We start from the raw sequence: 20,582 nt of genomic DNA, 5'->3' as shown, positions 1-20,582 counted from the left end.
AACTCGAGACAATATGTTTTGACTTTATTTAGAAAAAAAATCCTGAATTTACAGAAATTTTGGAAAAATTAGCAATTTTCTAAATTTGAATTTCTCTGGTTTTCTGGTACCTCACAAAATAGTTATTGCTTTACATTTACCATATGTCTACGTCACGTTTGCGAAGCAAAGGTAACGGCTCACGATCCTTTTCACGCTGCACGGGAAGGGGCAATCCCCAGATCAAATCCAGCAGAAAAGGTCTAGTTTTCAATCAGTTGTATTCTTTTATTGTTACTAAGAAAATAATAACCGGACGCGTTTCGGCCCGTCCAGCCTTTCTCAACTGGGACTTTTTTTGCTGGATACGTCATGTTTGCCTCATTATTTATTATTTTTATTATTTTTTTTAGGAGGTTAGAAGGCTTAGAAGCAATTTTTTTAATTTTTCTGAACATTTCCAAAACCCACTTTTTAACCCCTTAAGGCAGGGGTCCTCAAACTACGGCCCGCGGGCCACATGCGGCCCTCCGAGGACACTGATCCGGCCCGCCGGGTGTTTTTGGCCGTTTCAGCAATTCTGGCAGGGCACAGCAGGAGATGAGCGCTGCGCTTCCATTGCGCTCATCTCCATAGTGATCTGCATCGCCGTCCTCAGGACAGCGATGCAGATTGCTGTGCTGTGGCAGGGGAGGGAGATGAGTCTCCCTTCCCTGTTCCTCTGATAGGCTGCCGGCCATGTGCCGGCAGCCTATCAGAGGCCAGTGCAGGCAGGGCGATGACGTCATCGCGCCGCTTGAGCAGTACAGAGCGGGACACAGGCCAGAAGAGGCCTGCATCGCAGATGGTAAGTATGATGGTAAGTTTTTTTTATTTTATTAAATCGGCCAATTTTTCTGCCACACTTATTACTGGCACATGGGGGTGGCAGCAGAGAGGAGACTGACACATGATGGGGGAGAATTGGCACTATTACTGGCACATGGGAAGGGGGTGGCAGCATAGAGGAGACTGGCACATCATGGGGGGGAGAATTGGCACTTATTACTGGCACATGGGGGGTGGCAGCAGAGATGAGACTGGCACATGATGGGTGGGGGGAGAATTGGCACTTATTACTGGCACATGGGGGGTGGCAGCAGAGAGGAGACTGGCACATGATGGGGGGAAGAATTGGCACTTATTACTGGCACATGGGGGGTGGCAGCAGAGAGGGGACTAGCACATCATGGGGGGAGAATTGGCACTTATTACTGGCACATGGGGGGTGGCAGCAGAGATGAGACTGGCACATGATGGGTGGAGGGAGAGTTGGCACTTTTTACTGGCACATGGGGGGTGGCGGCATAGAGGAGACTGGCACATGAGTGGGTGGGGGAGGAGAGTGGGGGTTAAAACTATTTAAAGCACTCCCTATGGACAATGATTTTGAAGCAATTTCCCTGTGACTTTTTTTCAGTGTGCCAAAAAAAAGTCTAGGTCTTGCCTCAGCCTCACCCAGCCCCTTCTCCCACATTGCAACATAACCTACTCTCCCCTTCCCAGGAAGATGTCCTTAATCGCTTGTTGCTTGTTAGCAATTATCTGGCGGTGTAAATCCGCCGCTGATTACCTGATAAATGAACAAAACACATTTTCATCGGGTAACATAATTTGTGCAGTCACAAAAGTTTTTACCAGCAGCAGATCATGCTGTATAAACAGAATCTGCTGCTGGCAAACTAGTCAGTATGGGGACGAGGAATGGCATTAGCATTCGCTTCTCTCAATACTGTGGAGGACTTCACTGCATATAAATAAAGTGGTCTCCTCTGCTATTGAGCAGGCAATTGTTGGGAAGGAACACTGCTGCTGCTAAAGGGACCTTTAGTAAAAAATAAAGCACACCGGAATAAAATGTGGCCAATTTAATAAGAGGCACAAGGTTCTTAATAGATGTGTCTGTGATGTCCGTCTCCAGAAAGTGAAAACTACTGCTTTAGCTTTAGCCTATTTTTGTCCTATATTCCTATTTTTATTCCACTATATTAATTTTTCCATAGTGTAGTTTTTAATGGTACCATACCGGGATACATTTGTTTTATTTTATTGATTAGCATTTAGGCGGTAGAGAATAGAACGAAAACATTTTTTATTGACAGGGTAGTTTATTTAACATGGTATCTCTATTAAAAAAGCAAAGCAGGTGGCTCACTAACACTGATAAATGGAGTGGAGGCCTTCTCATCAAGCAGTAAAAAATGTTTAAAAAAATATATATATCCAGTTGATGGATTAATGGATATCGCATATAATTTCCTTCTGATTGTATTAATCAGTCTTGTTTTTCCTTAATGTGCATTCTGTAATGTTAATAATTATATAAATCCTAACTCCACCAGTGATGTTCCTGGAGGAATGCAGCATACAGTATGTATAGCCCTATTCTGTCCCAAACTGTACCCAGACTTTTTCTCACTAGTACCCTAGTACTAAATCTGGGTTTCATCTAAGTCAGTGTGTGTGAGCACCACAGTGAATGTTTCACAAAATCACAGTGGGTGTATTGAAGTGCCCACCCCATGCCTAGGCACCCGGTACATTTTGTCTGTAGTGAGAATAAGCCCAACATGGAACGTCTCCAGGCTGAGCAACTCTGGTAAATCTCAGGACCTGATATTCCTGAAATTCTTGTGTGAACAATATAATAACCAAGAACAGACCAATTATTGTTAATTTAGGATTTATTCAAGTAGCAACAATTACATTGTGCACAACAAGGAATAAACTGAACTGAATGTTACAATCAGAATGAAATTATGATATCTGTTAATCTATCAACAGTTTTTAAATATTTCTTTTTTTTACTGTTTGAGGAGTAGGTAGACATAGTCCATATTTTAGAAATTCTGCACGCATATTATATGTTACAGTGGGGAAAATAAGTGTTTGATGCACTGGTAAGTTTTCCCACCTACAAAGAATGGAGAGGTCTGTAATTTTTATCGTAGGTACACTTCAACTGTAAGTGACAATCTAAAAGAAAAATCTATAAAATCACATTATATGAATTTTAAATAATTAATTTGCATTTTATTGCATGAAATAATTATTTGATCACCTACCAAACAGCAAGAATTCTAGCTCTCACAGACCTGTTTGTTTTTCGTTAAGAAGCCTTCCTACTCTGCACTCATTGCCTGTATTAATTGCACCTCTCTGAACTTGTTACCTGTATAAAAGACACCTGTCCACAAACTCAATCATACTCCAACCTCTCCACCATGGCCAAAGAGGTGTCTAAGGACACCAGGGACAATATTGTAGACCTGCACAAGGCTGGAATGGGGTACAGGACAATAGGCAAGCTGCTTGGTGAGAAAACAACTGTTGGCGCATATATTAGAAAATGGAAGAAACACAAGATGACTGTCAATCTTCCTCGGTCTGGGGCTCCATACAAGATCTCGCCTCTTGGTGTGAGGATGATTCTGAGAGAGGATAGGAATCAGCCCAGAACTACATGGGAGGACCTAGTAAATGACCTAAAGAGAGCTCGGACCACAGTCTCAAATATTACTGTTAGTAACGCACTGCGCCACCCTGGATTAAAATCATGCAGGGCACGCAAGGGCCCCCGACTCACACCAGCACATCTCCAGGCCAATTTAAAGTTTGCCAATGACCATCTGAATGATCCAGAGGAGGCATGGGAGAAGGTCATGTGGTCAGATGAGATCAAAATATAACTTTTTGGTATCAATTCCACTCGCCGTGTTTGGAGGAAGGAAGAGTACAACCCCAAAAACACCGTCCCAACCGTGAAGCTTGGGGGTGGAAACATCATACTTTTGGGGGCGCTTTTCTGCAAATGGGACAGGACGACTGCACTGTATTGAAGGGAGTATGAATAGGGCCCTGTATCGTGAGATTTTGGCCAACAACCTCCTTCCCTCAGTAAGAGCATTAAAGATGGGTCGTGGCTGGGCCTTACAGCATGACAATGACCTGAAACACAGTCAGGGCAACTAAGGATTGGCTCCGTAAGAAGCATTTCACAGTCCTGGAGTTGCCTAGCCAGTCTCCAGACCCGAACCGAATCGAAAATCTTTGGAGGGAGCTGAAACTCAAATGTAGCCCAGTGACAGCCCTGAAGCCTGAAAGATTTGGAGAAGATCTGTATGGAGGAGTGGGCCAAAATCCCTGCTGCAGTGTGTGTGTAAACTTGGTCAAGCAACGATGCAGAATGTTCATTAACGCTTGTTAAAGGGGTTGTGCAGTCTAGTAATGTGAATGAGCAATCCTCCAAATGTTGTCGTGTGACAATATGGGCGCAACAGTTGGCGCGCAACATTTTGTTGCACCAGTGTCGCGTGACAATTTTTATAATGGCAGTCTATGGTGTCGCACTGCGACATGCTGCGACTGCGACGCAAAAGTCGCAGAAAAATCCATCTCGAATGGATTTTCTGTGACTGTTGTGTCGCAGTCGCAACATGTTGCATGTTGCAGTGCGACACCATAGACTGCCATTATAAAAAATTGTCGCGCGACAAATGTCGTCGTGTAGACCTAGCCTAAAAGTGCTTTTCCTATACATAGAATAAAAGCACAAAGTGCCCACAGGTATGCTTGGGATGTGTATACAATCTTCTATGGGGCAGTGCTCTTTGTTATATTGGGGCCCTTGGTTTGATTCCTACCAGGGACAACACCTGCAAGGAGTTTATACCTTATTTTTTGTTTGTGCGTGTTTCTTCCAGCTACTCTTATTTATTTATTTTCCCCCACACTTCAAAAATATATACAAATGGGAAAATTGGCTTCCTATGAAATTGACCCTAGTGTACATTATGTTTTGGAGTCAAGTACCCATATGGCAGCCCTTGACTCCCCGGGGAATTGCCCCAGCCGAACAACTGTCCTTTACGCTTTGAGTCCCAGCGAGAAAAGTGCATTACAAATGTTTATCATTGTTTTTATTTATATTTATATATATATATATATATATATATATATATATATAAAAAAGGAAATAATGGCGGCACCGGATGCAGACAATATGGGTGCTAGGTCCAGGGATGTAGCTGCTTACCCCAAATAAACAAAACGAAGAAAGGACAGCACTCCGGGTAAAAAGTAGTGGTCTTTAATCACCCATGTGGATGGCAACGTTTCAGCTCAAACAAGAGCCTTTTTCAAGCTTGAAAAAGGCTCTTGTTTGAGCTGAAACGTTGCCATCCACATGGGTGATTAAAGACCACTACTTTTTACCCGGAGTGCTGTCCTTTCTTCGTATATATATATATATATATATATATATATATATATATATATTTGTGTGAGGTGCTTACGGTAGTACAGTTAAGGACCCTAGGAACTCAGGGAATAAGCGTAGTCGGTTGTGCTGTGCCGAAACCGAGGATGAGGTAGGCCTGAGAAAGAAGAGGGCCCACCCAAGGATAGAGATATGGAAGAAATGAGTTGTAAATGAGTGGAGTGGTGGGAGGGTCAAAGCTCAGACCTCGGACGGTGCAGGAGCCAGGTAAGGGGGTGCCCTAAATAGGCTGGAGGCGGACCTCAGCCCCTCCCACAAATCCAGGCAAACGGCCTTCACACTTGTGTGAGGCGCTTACGGTAGTACAGTTAAGGACCCTAGGAATAAGCGTAGTCGGTTGTGGTGTGCCGAAACCGAGGATGAGGTAGGCCTGAGAAAGAAGAGGGCAAAAATGAAATAACCAGTTATTGTAGTCAAATATACATGAATAGCTCAACCCGACATGTTTTGGAAAGTATCTCTTAACTCTTGTGTTGGATTGGGAATGTATCGTGAGTAAGCGGATGACTTTCAGCGCCCCAATTCCCGATGACATGAGTAGGGGCGTTGGCACTGGAGGCCGTGGACGCGGCTCCAAAGTGAAAGGAGTGCCCTGAGTAGTTGGCTGCGTTGAGGCCCAGTTGTGTGAGGGATGACCTAACATGGGTCATGAAGGTGGTGGAGGTGAGTACCGAACCATGTAGTGAAGTAGCGGTTGAGAGGGTAGAAACTTGTGACGTTGTCTGTAAGCATTCGGAACCCTGATTGGACACCATCTGTTGTGCGTGGGGTGATATGAAATGTTGACGGGTAAGTGCTGACTACTCTTGGAGTGAGGTAAGGTCAGGACGTAATGATCCATGTGTTTTGCCAAGTGGGAGACAAGAAGACAAGGTGTGGCTTGGGTCGTGTAGGTTCTAGTGAATTCCCCGGGCCTCAGGAACCGTAGAAGGCCAAGTAATTGCTGTTTCGAGGATGGAGTTGGTATCTGCTTCAGAAGGCTTGGCGTCGAGTAAATCGGATAATGCCTTGAAAATATGATTAACGGGTAGCCTCTGGGCTGGACGTGCGGGTTCCGCTTTCTGAATACCTCTGAGTATGGTTTTGATTTGGTGAGAGGCCACGCAACTGATGTTATCGGGGTGTAAGATTAGCATGTGGTGTAAAATGCCAGTGAGATAGAGTATGATGGCGTTGTATGACATTGAGTTTAAGGTGGCAAAAGAAGCAAACCCCAGGAGAGAAGCCATGACAAAAAAGGGGGGTGTGATGTTGTGTTCCAGGAGGAATCTGACAACCTAAAAATAAAAGTCAGAGAAAACGATAACGTGAAAGAGACTCTAATGGCGCAAGCCACGCGTGCGAGTCACCATAAGATAATTGTATTGCAAGCCACTGATGACCGAGCCACACTGTAAGTATATCATTGTGTATTTGTTTCATTCCCTGTCAGTTTATATCAAGTACACATATGGTAACTAAGCACATTTTCCCCTGACTTTACCTTCCCCTGACTTTGCTGATCTTTATCTGATGTTTCTTTCTTTTATGGTTTGTTTAGTGTCCTGCTATAGATTACACAAGACACACACTGGATGGTGCTGCTTGTCTTTTGAATAGCAATAAATATTTTCCTAGCAGGTAAGTTGTTTTAGCTTATGAATGTCTCTTGCACAGCACTTGTTAGATCGCTATTACATGTGACTTGCATACAGAGAAATGCTAAAGATCATGTTATCCTACATTTCTCCCATATCCCAAAAAAAATATTTAATTAAAGGGGTTGTGTTATCTGATACATTGGGGGCGTATCACTTGGATATGCCCCCAATGCCTTATAGGTGCTTTGAGTTATGTGAGGAGTTAGGCCAATCAATAGCATGTCATAACAAACACCATTATATCTAGCCAAACCCCTCTGGAGTTGTGTACAAATAGAAGATTAGTTTAAGGAATAAAGGCTATACAAGGAACACCCAATTTAAATAACTAGGTAGGTCAAGGATAAGTTGGGAAGGAGAGTCTCTTAGGCCCCCTTCAGAAATAGTGTATTGAGACAACCTATCTCAAGTACTTCACTTTGACTCCTGTATTTCCCTTTAATTTTTGTGGGACACCTAAAGGGTGGTTTCCATTATGTAAGCCCCTCAAAGTCACTTAATAACTGAATTAGTCCTTTAAAAAGTGAGATAACGGCAACACTCCATGTGGCCATAAACTGCTGTTTAAACACACTGCAGGGCTCAGTCGAGAGAGCACCATGTGCATTTAAAGCCAAGTTTTTATTTATTTATACAGTACTGTCCAACAATTGCAGAGATTCTGATGTTAAAAAAAAGAATTTACCAATGGGTGTAATGAGCATTTTGTGTTTTGCTAAAATTGTCACAGTAGTATGGTACAAAGTGAAAACGTTTTTGTTTTGTTTTGTTTATTACCCATATTTACTATTTCTGTGCCTAATATGTTGTGTCCAGCGTATGAAAGTTATTATGCAGTGCTTCCTTGTTTTATCAATACCTATATGTGGCCCTTATCATTTGACTGGACATAGGGCTGAATAGTAAATTTGCACATTTGAGGTCCATTGCAGTGATTTATGCAGCTTTTGCTAACAGCTGTAGATGCTCTGGGGTGGCAAGTTTAATGGGACCACTGAGAAGAGACCCTATATCGGAAACTACACAGTATTTATTAAGAGGTGGAGTGAGCTTTTTTGACCCCACAGGTGATTTGCAGAAATTGGTGAGCAAGTTACTGTGTGAAATAAAAATTTGCAAGTTTTCCATAGATGTGGCATTTCAACGCCCCGTATGTTGTGCCCAGCTCATGCCATATGATACACACTACGTCCTTTACATTTTTAGCCCTGTTCTACTCAGCACTGAAATTCCAGAAATGTGAACATAAACTGTTTGGATACGCTGCTGGGTTCAGAAGGGAAAGGTCGCTATTTGGCTTTTGCAGCGGAGATCTTGATGGATTGGTTTTTGGGCACCATATTTCTATTGAGCAGCCATTTCGGTACCAGTACAGCCCTTTTCTGAGAACTGTACCTTTTATTTTTCTCTATGTAGCTGTGTGAGGGTTTATTATTTTTGTGGAATTGCCATTTGATTATCATTGGTTCCATTTAGGGGTACATACCACTTTTTGATTGCTTTTTATGTTGCTTTTTGGGAAGCAGGATAAAGAAAAGGTAGGAACTTGTTATTTTGGCATACACCGTGCAGGAAACATTACATGTTATCCTTTATTCTACTAGTATATACAATTATAGAGGTATTTTTTAATTAATTGTTTGACGAGGGGAAAGATGCACTTTTTTTTGTGGGACTTCAGCTTTTGGGCATCTGATCCCTGTTTCAGTGGAGTACAATACATGCTGTATTGTACTGCATTGAAACTGTCAGTTTCACACTGACAGTTGCCTAGGAGTCCCAGCCTGAGGGCTAATGGCTGGGCCTCATGGGCTTCCATACATGACAACCATCGAGCCCCTGTCATCACAGCACAGGGGGTCCCCTCCGTCTGCAAACCTCCTATATGCCACAGTCAGCATAGACAGTGGCTTATAAGGGGTTAATAAGTCTGGCAGCGAGAAGTCTTACGTAGGCCTCCAGGCCTGCCATACACAGTTGCAAGAAAAAGTATGTGAACCCTTTGGAATGATATAGATTTCTGCACAAATTGGTCATAAATTGTCATCTGATCTTCATCTAAGTCACAACAATAGACAATAACAGTCTGCTTAAACTAATAACACACATAACTAAATGTTACCATGTTTTTATTGAACACACCATGTAAACATTCACAGTGCAGGTGGAAAAAGTATGTGAACCTTTGGATTTAATAACTGGTTGAACCTCCTTTGACAACAATAACTTCAACCAAACGTTTCCTGTAGTTGCAGATCAGACGTGCACAATGGTCAGGAGTAATTCTTAACCATTCCTCTTTACAGAACTGTTTCAGTTCAGCAATATTCTTGGGATGTCTGGTGTGAATCGCTTTCTTGAGGTCATTCCACAGCATCTCAATCGGGTTGAGGTCAGGACTCTGACTGGGCCACTCCAGTAGGCGTATTTTCTTTTGTTTAAAGGGACACTGACAGGCCCAATAACCATAATTAGCTGTACATATCCATGCACAGGTCTTCTAATGTGCATTTAAAACATATAAGTATCCCCCCTGTCCACATTATGAATACTGCAAACTCGTGTTTTATAACCTGAACTAACCCCTGTTCTTTCTGCCCAAGGGGCGGGGTTTCAGCTTCTCTTGTGCCCAGAGAAGCTGAAACCCCGCCCCTTGGGCAGAAAAAACAGGGATTACTTCAGGTTATAAAACACGAGTTTGCAGTATTCATAATGTGGACAGGGGGGATACTTATATGTTTTAAATGCACATTAGAAGACCTGTGCATGGATATGTACAGCTAATTATAGTTATTGGGCCTGTCAGTGTCCCTTTAAGCCATTCTATGCTTTGGGTCATTGTCCTGTTGCAACACCCATCTTCTGTTGAGCTTCAGCTGGTGGACAGATGGCCTTAAGTTCTCCTGAAAAATGTATTGATAAACTTGGGAATTCATTTTTCCTTTGATGATAGCAATCCGACCAGGTCCTGACGCAGCAAAGCAGCCCCAAACCATGATGCATACTTCACAGTTGGGATGAGGTTTTGATGTTGGTGTGTGGTGCCTCTTTTTCTCCACGCGAAGTGTTGTGCGTTTCTTCCAAACAACTCCACTTTGGTTTCATCTGTCCACAGAATATTTAGCCAGTACTGCTGTGGAACATTTTTTTTGGGACAGCAGTGGCTTCCTCTGTGGTATCCTCCCATGAAATTCATTCTTTTACATATCGTAGATTCGCTAACAGGGATGTTAGCATATGCTAGAGACTTTTGTAAGTCTTTAGCGGACACTCTAGGATTCTTCTTCACCTAATTGAGCAGTCTGTGCTGTGCTCTTGCAGTCATATTTACAGGACAGCCACTCCTAGGGAGAGTAGCAGTAGTGCTGAACTTTCTACAATTATAGACAATTTTTTTTGAGACACTTTTATATCCCTTTCCAGCTTTTTGCAAGTCAGCAATTCTTAATCGTAGGTCTTCTGAGAGCTCTTTTGTTCGAGGCATCATTCACATCAGGCAATGCTTCTTGTGAAAAGCAAACCCAGAACTGGTGTGTGTTTTTTATAAGGCAGGGCAGCTGTAACCAACACCTCCAATCTCATCTCATTGATTGGACACCACTGACACTGCACTCAAATTAGCTCTTGGAGATGTCATTAGTCTAGGGGTTCATATAATTTTTCCACCTGCACTGTGAATGTTTACATGGTGTGTTCAAAAAAAACATGGTAACATTTAATTATTTTTGTGTTAATAGTTTAAGCAGACTATTGTTGTGACTTGGATGAAGATCAGATCACATTTTATGACAAATTTGTGCAGAAATCCATAAAATTCCAAAGGGTTCTTCACATACTTTTTCTTGCAACTGTATCTAAGACTGCCAAGCCCTGCCAGAGGCAGAGATCTGATCAGGTCAGTCAGTGTAAGGGCTCATGCACACAACCGTGGGCCATGCTGTGGACCGCAAATTGCTGTCCACAATGCACAGGCAGAGACCATGGGGCAGCCGCATGCGAATCGCGGACCCATGCGCTACTTTTTTGTTGTGCTGAGGCACTGCCAGAGACACCACGGAAGCACTCCGTAGTGCTTCCATGGGGTTCCGATCCGTGCTTCCGCACCGTATGTCTGAGTTTGTGGACCCATTCAAGTGAATGGGTCCGCATCCGTGATGCTGGGTGCACACGGCCAGTGCTCCTTGTATTGCAGACCCACTGTATGTGGGCCGCAATACAACCACGGCGGGGCAACGGCCATGTGCATGAGCCCTAAAACTGACAGTACTGTACACTGCAATATATGACTATTGCAGTGTACTGTACAGCCATCAGGTCCACTGGCTCTTTAAGAAACAAATGGGACTTGATAAAAAAAAAAAGTGTATAATAAAAAACAATAAAAATGTATAATCTGTTTAAAAAAAAAATACACAAAATTTGTATCGGTATATAAACAATGACTGAGTTGCGGTTTTTATCACCTCCTTATCTAGCTCTCCTACGTATACATTTTACAGGACTAAAATTGACTTGCCATGTTTTTTCTTTAGGGAGAGGCAAATTTACGAAAATAATAAAGGTCGGCAAGCAAAAGTTTAAATGGATGTAAATAAGAAAATTGTTCCGACATCGTATTGTCTAAAGAAATTAAATGTTTATAATTAAAACCGGAATGCCTCTTTAATCAAAAATATTCCTATAAATTTTTGTTACATGAATTTTGTAGCAGTTAATAATACCATAAAGAAGAGATTAAATAGGAACAAAAAGTATCTACAGAGCTGCATTTTTAGCGGATTAGACAATGAAGGTTAACATAGACTATTTATTTATAACTGTGTTTTGAAAAAGTTACCAGATTGGTTGTATTAATAAAATTATTGTCTTTACAGGGTTAGCATAAAGGAGTCTTCCGTGGCTAAATTAGGATCAGTGTGCCGTAGAATATATAGGATATTTTCACATGCCTATTTCCATCATCGCCAAATATTTGATGAATATGAGGTAATGTTTCATAATGTGAAAAGAAGTTAAGATTTTATTTTACCAAATATGAGAGAAAATCTTAATTTAAAATTTTAAAGAAAGATCCACTTAGCCACTTCTTTAATCAGTAATTTCTGAAGACCTTCTTTTTGCAGGGCCAATCTTACATTTTTTAAATGAATTGTAAGTTGAGTGGCTCGGAGTGATGATATCTCATGTGTCTCGATAAGGGGGTATCCTTTTGGGTGTTAATAGTACTGATATGCTGTAGAATGCTACGTCGTAACTCTTGACTAGTTTTTCGAACATATAACAAAGGTCAGGGACATTTGGGTATATATGAAACTCCTGTCAAAATACAATTAATAAATTATCTGATCTTGTATCCTCTTTGGTCCTTTGGATTCACAAAAATTTTAGTAGTAAGCTTAAACTGGATTTGGGGGGGGGGTACTAACTCCTTACAGAGAGTGCCTTAGTCGGCGTTATAGGCCATACATGCTCCTCTGGAATTCTAGGAAGAAGGTATGGAAATGAGCCCTTAGCAACTTTTGCCTCTAATGCCACCAAATGTAAGGCAGCTATCCTATAAGTAAGTGTTTGACCCTTTAAATAGGTCCTGAGACACGACTTGGATAATAAATAAGCCAGCATCTGCAGATAGCTGTTTTGGGATGATTCTGCTCTGCACTGATGAGGGGCAGAGTACTGGCTTTACTGGATGAGAGGTCTAGGTCAGTATTTGGGGGGTACTCTCTCTCCTTTTGGAAAGCGTCTGACTTGCTTTACAATGGGTACATTTATATGAGCCAATAGTTCTATTTTTGAACCAGTTTGAAGATATTCTGTCACGACCATAGGCAGTAAAGCCCACTCAAAGGGTTAGCCCTAATTGGTACCTAACCCGCTCTAAACAGCTAGTCCACAACTAGTTGACTGTCCCTATACTGATAAGTGAACGGAACCAAACCAAGCACCCGCAGTAAAAACTGCAGTGACCTGTTCATACAACTGGAATCCAACACATACAGAGAATGATCGTACAGAAATGGGTCAAAAGCTGGGAGGTCAATACGGTACCAAATCAGAGGACAGAGTGGTAAACAATATCCAAGCCAAGGGTCAAAATAGATGGGAAAAAGTGTACAAAATCACTGAGCAGAGAGAGAGGTCCAAGTCAAGACGAAGTCGAATACAAATAGTAATAATAAAACACGATAGCAACTGGAGCATAGCAAGGGAACAACTTATAACTGGCAAGGTTGTATTGCCAGCAAGTGGTTTAAGGCTTAGGCGATGCATCTGACACAGTGCTGTGGTGCTGGAGCTCAAACGGGTAAGTTGGTGACATATTCCTAAATCTTGATTATTGGCTAAGTGGCTGTGTACAGTCGTGGCCAAAAGTTTTGAGAATGACACAAATATTAGTTTTCGCAAAGCTGGCTGCTAAACTGCTTTTAGATCTTTGTTTCACTTGTTTCTGTGATGTAGTGAAATATAATTACACGCACTTCATACGTTTCAAAGGCTTTTATCGACAATTACATGACATTTATGCAAAGAGTCAGTATTTGCAGTGTTGGCCCTTCTTTTTCAGGACCTCTGCAATTCGACTGGGCATGCTCTTCTGGGCCAATTCCTGACTGATAGCAAGCCATTCTTTCATAATCACTTCTTGGAGTTTGTCAGAATTAGTGGGTTTTTGTTTGTCCACCCGCCTCTTGAGGATTGACCACAAGTTCTCAATGGGATTAAGATCTGGTGAGTTTCCAGGCCATGGACCCAAAATGTCAATGTTTTGGTCCCCGAGCCACTTGGTTATCACTTTTGCCTTATGGCACGATGCTCCATCGTGCTGGAAAATGCATTGTTCTTCACCAAACTGTTGTTGGATTGTTGGAAGAAGTTGCTGTTGGAGTGTGTTTTTGTACCATTCTTTATTCATGGCTGTGTTTTGGAGGCAAAATTGTGAGTGTGCCCACCCCCTTGGATGAGAAGCAACCCCACACATGAATGGTCTCAGGATGCTTTACTGTTGGCATGACACAGGACTGATGGTAGCGCTCACCTTTTCTTCTTCGGACAAGCCTTTTTCCTGATGCCCCAAACAATCGGAAAGAGCTTTCATCGGAGAATATGACTTTGCCCCAGTCCTCAGCAGTCCTTTCACCATATTTTCTGCAAAAGATCAATCTGTCCCTGATGGGTTTTTTTTTGAGAGAAGTGGCTTCTTTGCTGCCTTTTTTGACACCAGGCCATCTTCCAAAAGTCTTCGCCTCACTGTGCGTACAGATGCGCCCCCACACCTGCCTGCTGCCATTCCTGAGCAAGCTCTGCACTGGTGGCACTCCGATCCCGCAGCTGAATCCTCTTTAGGAGACTATCCTGGCGCTTGCTGGACTTTCTTGGACGCCCTGAAGCCTTCTTAACAAGAATTGAAGTTCTTGATGATCTTCTAAATTGTTGATTGAGGTGCAATCTTAGTAGCCACAATATCCTTGCCCGTGAAGCCATTTTTATGCAACGCAATGATGGCTGCACACGTTTCTTTGCAGGCCACCATGTTTAACAATGGAAGAACAATGATTTCAAGCATCACCCTCCTTTTAACAGGTCAAGTCTGCCATTTTAACCCAATCAGCCTGACATAATGATGTCCAGCCTTTTGCTCGTCAACATTCTCACCTGAGTTAACAAGACGATTACTGAAATGATCTCAGCAGGTCCTTTAATGACTGCAGTGGAAAGGTTTTTTTGGGATTAAGTTAATTTTCACGGCAAAGAAGGACTATGCAATTCATCTGATCACTCTTCATAACATTCTGGAGTATATGCAAATTGCTATTATAAAAACTTAAGCAGCAACTTTTTCAATATTTATGTAATTCTTAAAACTTTTGGCCACGACTGTACTAACAAATAGTGAAGGTTAATACCCTTGCAATACGTTCTATTAGGGTTGTCATGATACCAAAATTTTGATTTTATTTCGATATCATAAAAAAGTATTGTGATACTCGATACCAAGAAAAAAACATAAAACACCAAAAAGGCTGTGTGCATTCTGCATTTTATGTAACGTCCAGCCTATAATAGAACAATCCTATCCTATTTTTGGAGTAGACAAGGTGACCAAAAAATGGTGAATCACACATTATCATTTTTTTTTTTTGGTTACAGCGTTGACAGGGAACGGCGATCCTGCCGAACTCACCATCAATTACTCCTCAGGTGTCGCACCTGTGGGGTTAATTTACGGAGTTTGCCGTTCCCGGTCATTGAGGTCGGGTGCTGGCTGTGTGATACAGCCAGCACCCACTGCATATAATTGGATTTAGGGGTTAATTATATTAATTGGTCGGTCAGCTGATGACAACATGGTGTGCGCCGCATGCCATGTTCTCTAAAAGATACTAGACTGCGCAGCCTATTATTGGAAAACAGCAAATCCCGGTATTTTATCGATCTAGGTGTAAAAGTATTGATTGGATATCGAAAGTTCGATACCCGATGCAACCCTGTTATATTGGGAATTTAAGTAAAAAATCCACCTATTGACTAATAGTAGAGGCCAATGTTTTGCCATGAGTCTCATGAGTACATCTTTAGCACAGGAGTCATAAGTCCCAGTACATCTTACTACTTTTATCAAGAGATGTAGTCTTTTGAGAACACAATAGTTCTTCTCGTGTAGTATGATGTACATGATGATACACAATTTTGAGAGGTTTAGGCCTCATGCACACTACCGTATGTGTTTTGCGGTCCGCAAATTGCGGATCCGCAAAAAAAGATGACTTTCCGTATGGCATCCGTTTTTGGGCGGATCCGTTTTTTCAAACTAGAAAAAAATAGGACCTGCACTAATTTTTTTGCGGAGCAACGGAACGGACTTACTGATGCGGACAGCAAAGAAAAAAAAACAGAATGGACACAGAAACAAAATACGGTTGGGTGCATGAGGCCTTATAAGGATAACCCGGTTCTCTAAACCTCTTATATCAGGGATGCTCAATCTGTGGACCTCCAGCTGTATCAAGACTACAGCTACCAGTATTTTTTTTTAAATCCGATAATTTTTATTGAAGTAAAAGTAAATACAAATGTATTCAGAAAATACAATAACAAAATCCCCCATAACCCCAACATTATAGGAAAAGAGCAGCAATTCTAACCTAATAGTCAGGTACATTAGAATATGTGCAAATACACAAATCACAGTAATGAATTCAATAGTGGAGACGCCGGCAGATCCGCAATACCATCTTCTAAACAGTTTAGTTTGTACGTTATGTTCGTTATCAATCCAAATGGAAAGATCCCAAAAAACTGATGTTTTGCGCCAATCTCTAAATTGAAGAGAAGACCCAACTCATTTTAATTAAGAGTTTCCACAAAATCATTTTCTTGGTGCCCTCCCAAAAATTACATCATCTATGTATATATCATGCCCAAAAAAATAATGTGATGTGTATAAAGCAAGCTCCTCACTAAGGACATGATGGTCCTCCCAGGAAGAGATTAGCATGCGACAGAGCACAGACTAATCCCCCATCACTGCTCCCCTGAGCAGGTGGAAGAAACAGCCATTTAAACCAAAATAATTGTGTTCTAGGACAATCCGTAATGAGGCTGAAACAAATCGATTGTGCTATAAAAAGTGTTAGCAGCAATGCTATACAGCAACTCCATGTCCACACTTGTAATGTGTGAGTGTGCTCAGACAGATAAACCCTGTATTTTGGTAACTGTATCTTTCGTATCATGAAGATATAGAAATATATAGGAAAATATATAATGCAAGATTTTGTCTATTTTATATTTGCATGTCTGTCAAATTATTATTACCGGAGACAATCTGTCTGCCAGGTGGGTTCTCCTTATTTTTCAGCCGGGAATAAAAAGTAGGATGTGGATTATACGTCCAGTTTGATATCATGTGGAATGCATGCTACTACCGTCATGCTAACCTGTATGGAAATTTAGTTAAACTGAAGATCGTAGTCATGTGGGATGTGTGAAATCAGGAACACCCACATCATTAGTGTGTGCGTCAGTTTCTTCACGAGTCATAGAAGGCTATAAAAGGAGAGTGTTTGTATAGCACACGCCACTGTGCACATGCTGGTCTCATATTCCCTGATGACGCTGCTTTGTGCAGTGAAAGATGTTAGGGGAACACGTGTGTAATAGATATTTTTAATATATCGAGTGTCTGTTTGTTGTCAGCAATGACTATTGGACTGGTGGAATTAGTTGAACAATAGTGATAGTGCAGTGATATCTTTGACACTTGTACTGTTAGTTCACTTTTTCATTTCACACCCAGATATATTTTAAATGAGATATGAAATAAAACAATACTTTTAGCTTATATTACCCATTAGAGGGAGCTGATCTGTTAGTGGGGGATTTCCCCTCCAACTGAAAAGTAATATAAGAATTTCCAAACAATTGTAAATTATGGGAAAAAAAACACTCGCAATTGCACTAGTACCATTTATTATCTGTGTGCCAAGCCAAGGTAAACTGAAGACTTCAAAACGAAAGACCCATGCCTTATCAGTCAGAATGTGGGTTGTGGTACAAACAGTAGCAGCAGTACCAGTCATCCCTGACTTCCAGTAGGTGCCTCTTTAGTCACAGCAGGATGATGTGGTGGTCACCTTTAAGGCCTCATGCACACGACCGTTGTTTTGGTCCACATCCGAGCCGCTCGGGTGTGGACCCATTAACTTCAATGGGGCCGCAAAAGATGCGGACAGCTGTCTGCATCCGTTTCTCCGTTCCGTGGCCCCGCAAAAAAAATATAGCATGTCCTATTCTTGTCCGTTTTGCGGACAAGAATAGGCATTTCTACAATGGGCCGTCTGTTCCGTTCCGCAAATAGCGGAAGGCACACGGGCGGCTTCCGTGTTTTGCGGATTGCAAAAAGCGGAACAGTCGTGTGCTTGAGGCATAAGTCTGACATTGTGCTTTGGAGCCAGGGGTCATAGCATTTTTCTGGCTTCTTCTCCCTGTAGTCATTTCTGTCTTCATTGCCCCTTCCTAATGGCGTGTCTTCTTTTTCCCTAAGAAGAGTCAACGATTCACCACTTTTGGTCGCTTCATTTCCCACAACAAAATTAAATAAGTGATCAAAAAGTCGGACACACCCCAGAATGGAAGCAATAAAAGTACAGATCGACCCACAAAAAATATGAATATGGCAATGAAAATATAACAGCTTTTTCTTCAAGGTTTTTATTATTATATGAGTAGCAAAACACAAGAAAAACTTCACATATAAGGTATCGCCGGATTCGTACTGACCGGGAGAATAAAAGTAACTGGTCATTTTTATTTCATATCAAACATTGTAAATAAAATTAAAAAAACATAAAACTGTGTCGGAATTTATTATTTTTTCCCTCTGATTCCACCCCATTTGGAATTTTCTTTCCTGCTTTTGAAAAAAATTTATAAAAAAAAGTTATGGCTCTGAGAAGGCAAGGAGTGCAAAAGGAAAAAGAAAAAACATCTGGGGAAGAAAGGGTTAAACACGCTGTTTAACACAATCAACCATGCATTTAGCCATAGCTCCTATCTTCAGAACAGGAATCCAAGAGAAGAAAGAGCTTTCGACGCATGCCCTACATTCACTTTCACATTCTATTGGAGTTTCCGAAAAATTGCTAGCTATTTTTATATATTTTTTGGAACATCCCATGTAGGTGAATGGATGGACTTCTCTTTTAGGGGCCGGTCTAGAGGTAGGAGTGGGTCCCAGAAGTGAAACCTGCACCTATCTGACATTGGTTGCATATCCTAGACCTATGCCATCACTGTTTGAGATAGACATACCCCTTTTAATATGGTAGAGATCTAAGCTCTAGCTGTTGCAACTAGACTAGCCATGATATATTACATATGTCCTTGATAGTAAAAGTTTTATTGACAAACCTGGAGTGAGTCGGATTTATGGAACATGTTAAAGGTCAACGCACACAATGCAGATTATGCAGTTTTTTTCTTTGCAGATTTTCATGCTGCAAAACCTAATGACTTTTTTGCCATGTCATGTACTCCTTGAATATGATTTACATGCGAAACTTGACCTGCCATGCAGATTTTAAAATTGTTTTTCCAAGCCTGTATCTTGTGCATATAAAATTCTGCAAAGAAAAGTTTCCATTTAGGCACTTTTTTTAAATTCTGTGTTTCTTTTTGCAGAATCCGTATGAGGTTGTAATTTATACAATGAAAAGCGTAAATGTGCAGACATATACCTACAAACTGGACAAAATTTAATTTACAAAGTCAAAATACTGTATATACTGTTGGTGCCTTGTTACAGAACATCTTGCCAATAAGAATGAGTTAATTGAATGATGTTTATTTTATTTTGCTTTTTTTGTCATGAAAGTGTGATATTCTAATAGTTGTGTGGTTTTTTTTTTGTTTGTTTTTTAATAGAACAAAACTTTCTTGTGTCATCGGTTCACAAAATTTGTTATGAAGTATAACTTGATGTCCAAGGATAATCTAATTGTTCCAATCTTGGAAGAAGAAGTTCAAAGACTGGTTGCTGGAGAAAGTGAAGCATAATGTTCTCTGTGCTATGTATTAAGCTTAATTGATTATATCTTTTCTATTAAAATAGTGAAAATGAAAAGCTTTTCTGTAAGTTCTGCTTCATATTACTTATGAAAACTTGATTGTATTTTACACCGTTAGCATGTTTGTCTATAATTGATCCTTTTATTTAATATTGTGTTTGTATATTGTGCACAACAATTTTTATCTGCAAATCTCTTTTAGGATATTCACAAAGTAGAACAATTTCTTTTTCCTACATAGCCAGATTATTGTGGATTGTCACCTAAATAATAATCCTGCAGCTAGACCTTTTGTGTAAGGTGAAGGAAACACGCAGATTATATTATTATACTGATCAAGTAGGTTCTTAATGATTGGATATTTATCTGCATTGCTATTATGTTTTTAGGCGATAGCCGTTGGAATCTAAATTCCATGAAGTAGATTTGTATTGAAATTATATGGTTGTATGACAATTGTGCATTATAAGCAACGCAATATAATTTTAGTCTTTGTACCATTTTATGAAAATAAGTTGTTAAAAACTGTTCTAGTGCATTAAAGTATATTATTTCATGGAAAATTATTTGTCAAAATAGTATTTTGTGTATCAGAAAAAAATGAAGCCTAATACTGATTCTTCTGTACAGTTTCAAAGTCATGTATTGAATATTCAGCAAAATATAGATTATTGTGGGGGGATTTCTTGGGGGATGGAACAGGTGAGCATCAGGATTTACAGATAGCTGCCGTGCCCCACCGCTAAAGCCTGCAAAGTGATGATTTGCTTTGGAAGACAGCTGTAGTTAAATGCTCTCTTTGCCAGATGTTAGAGACTTTCCCTGGCTCCTTCCTATTCACTTGAATAGAAAGGAGCCATCCCATTGAAGTGAATGGGACAGCTGAGATGTAATTACAGTACATCTGCTCACCGCTGCAGTTGCAACAGTGAGCTGGTAAACAATGAAGTGAAGGCAGCACAAGAACAAGCGCTGCAGTCTCTTCAAACAGCTGATTGGCAGGCGTGTCGGCTGTCAGTTCCCCCCATGATATTGATGACCTATCCTTAAAGCAGACAACACCTTTTAAGAAAAACAAGT

At 40.9% G+C, this 20,582-nt stretch overlaps 1 protein-coding gene across 2 annotated transcripts in view; it reads left to right on the top strand.

Moving 5' to 3' along the window:
• Nucleotides 1–20,065, top strand: part of LOC122944463 (MOB-like protein phocein) — a 216,513-nt gene extending 196,448 nt beyond the window's left edge. For both annotated transcript variants that reach the window (XM_044302746.1, XM_044302747.1), the window contains exons 6-8: nucleotides 6,837–6,916; nucleotides 11,811–11,922; nucleotides 19,360–20,065. In XM_044302746.1, coding sequence (XP_044158681.1) covers nucleotides 6,837–6,916; nucleotides 11,811–11,922; nucleotides 19,360–19,491 — 324 coding nt within the window. In that variant the 3' untranslated portion in view covers nucleotides 19,492–20,065. The remainder of the gene's footprint in view (nucleotides 1–6,836; nucleotides 6,917–11,810; nucleotides 11,923–19,359) is intronic.
• Nucleotides 20,066–20,582: the final 517 nt, after the last annotated feature.

The sequence above is a fragment of the Bufo gargarizans genome, chromosome 8 (assembly GCF_014858855.1).
Source record: "Bufo gargarizans isolate SCDJY-AF-19 chromosome 8, ASM1485885v1, whole genome shotgun sequence".
NCBI lineage: Eukaryota > Metazoa > Chordata > Amphibia > Anura > Bufonidae > Bufo > Bufo gargarizans.
The sequence above is the reverse complement of the archived record's forward strand: the minus strand, read 5'-3'. Positions and strand labels throughout refer to the sequence as shown.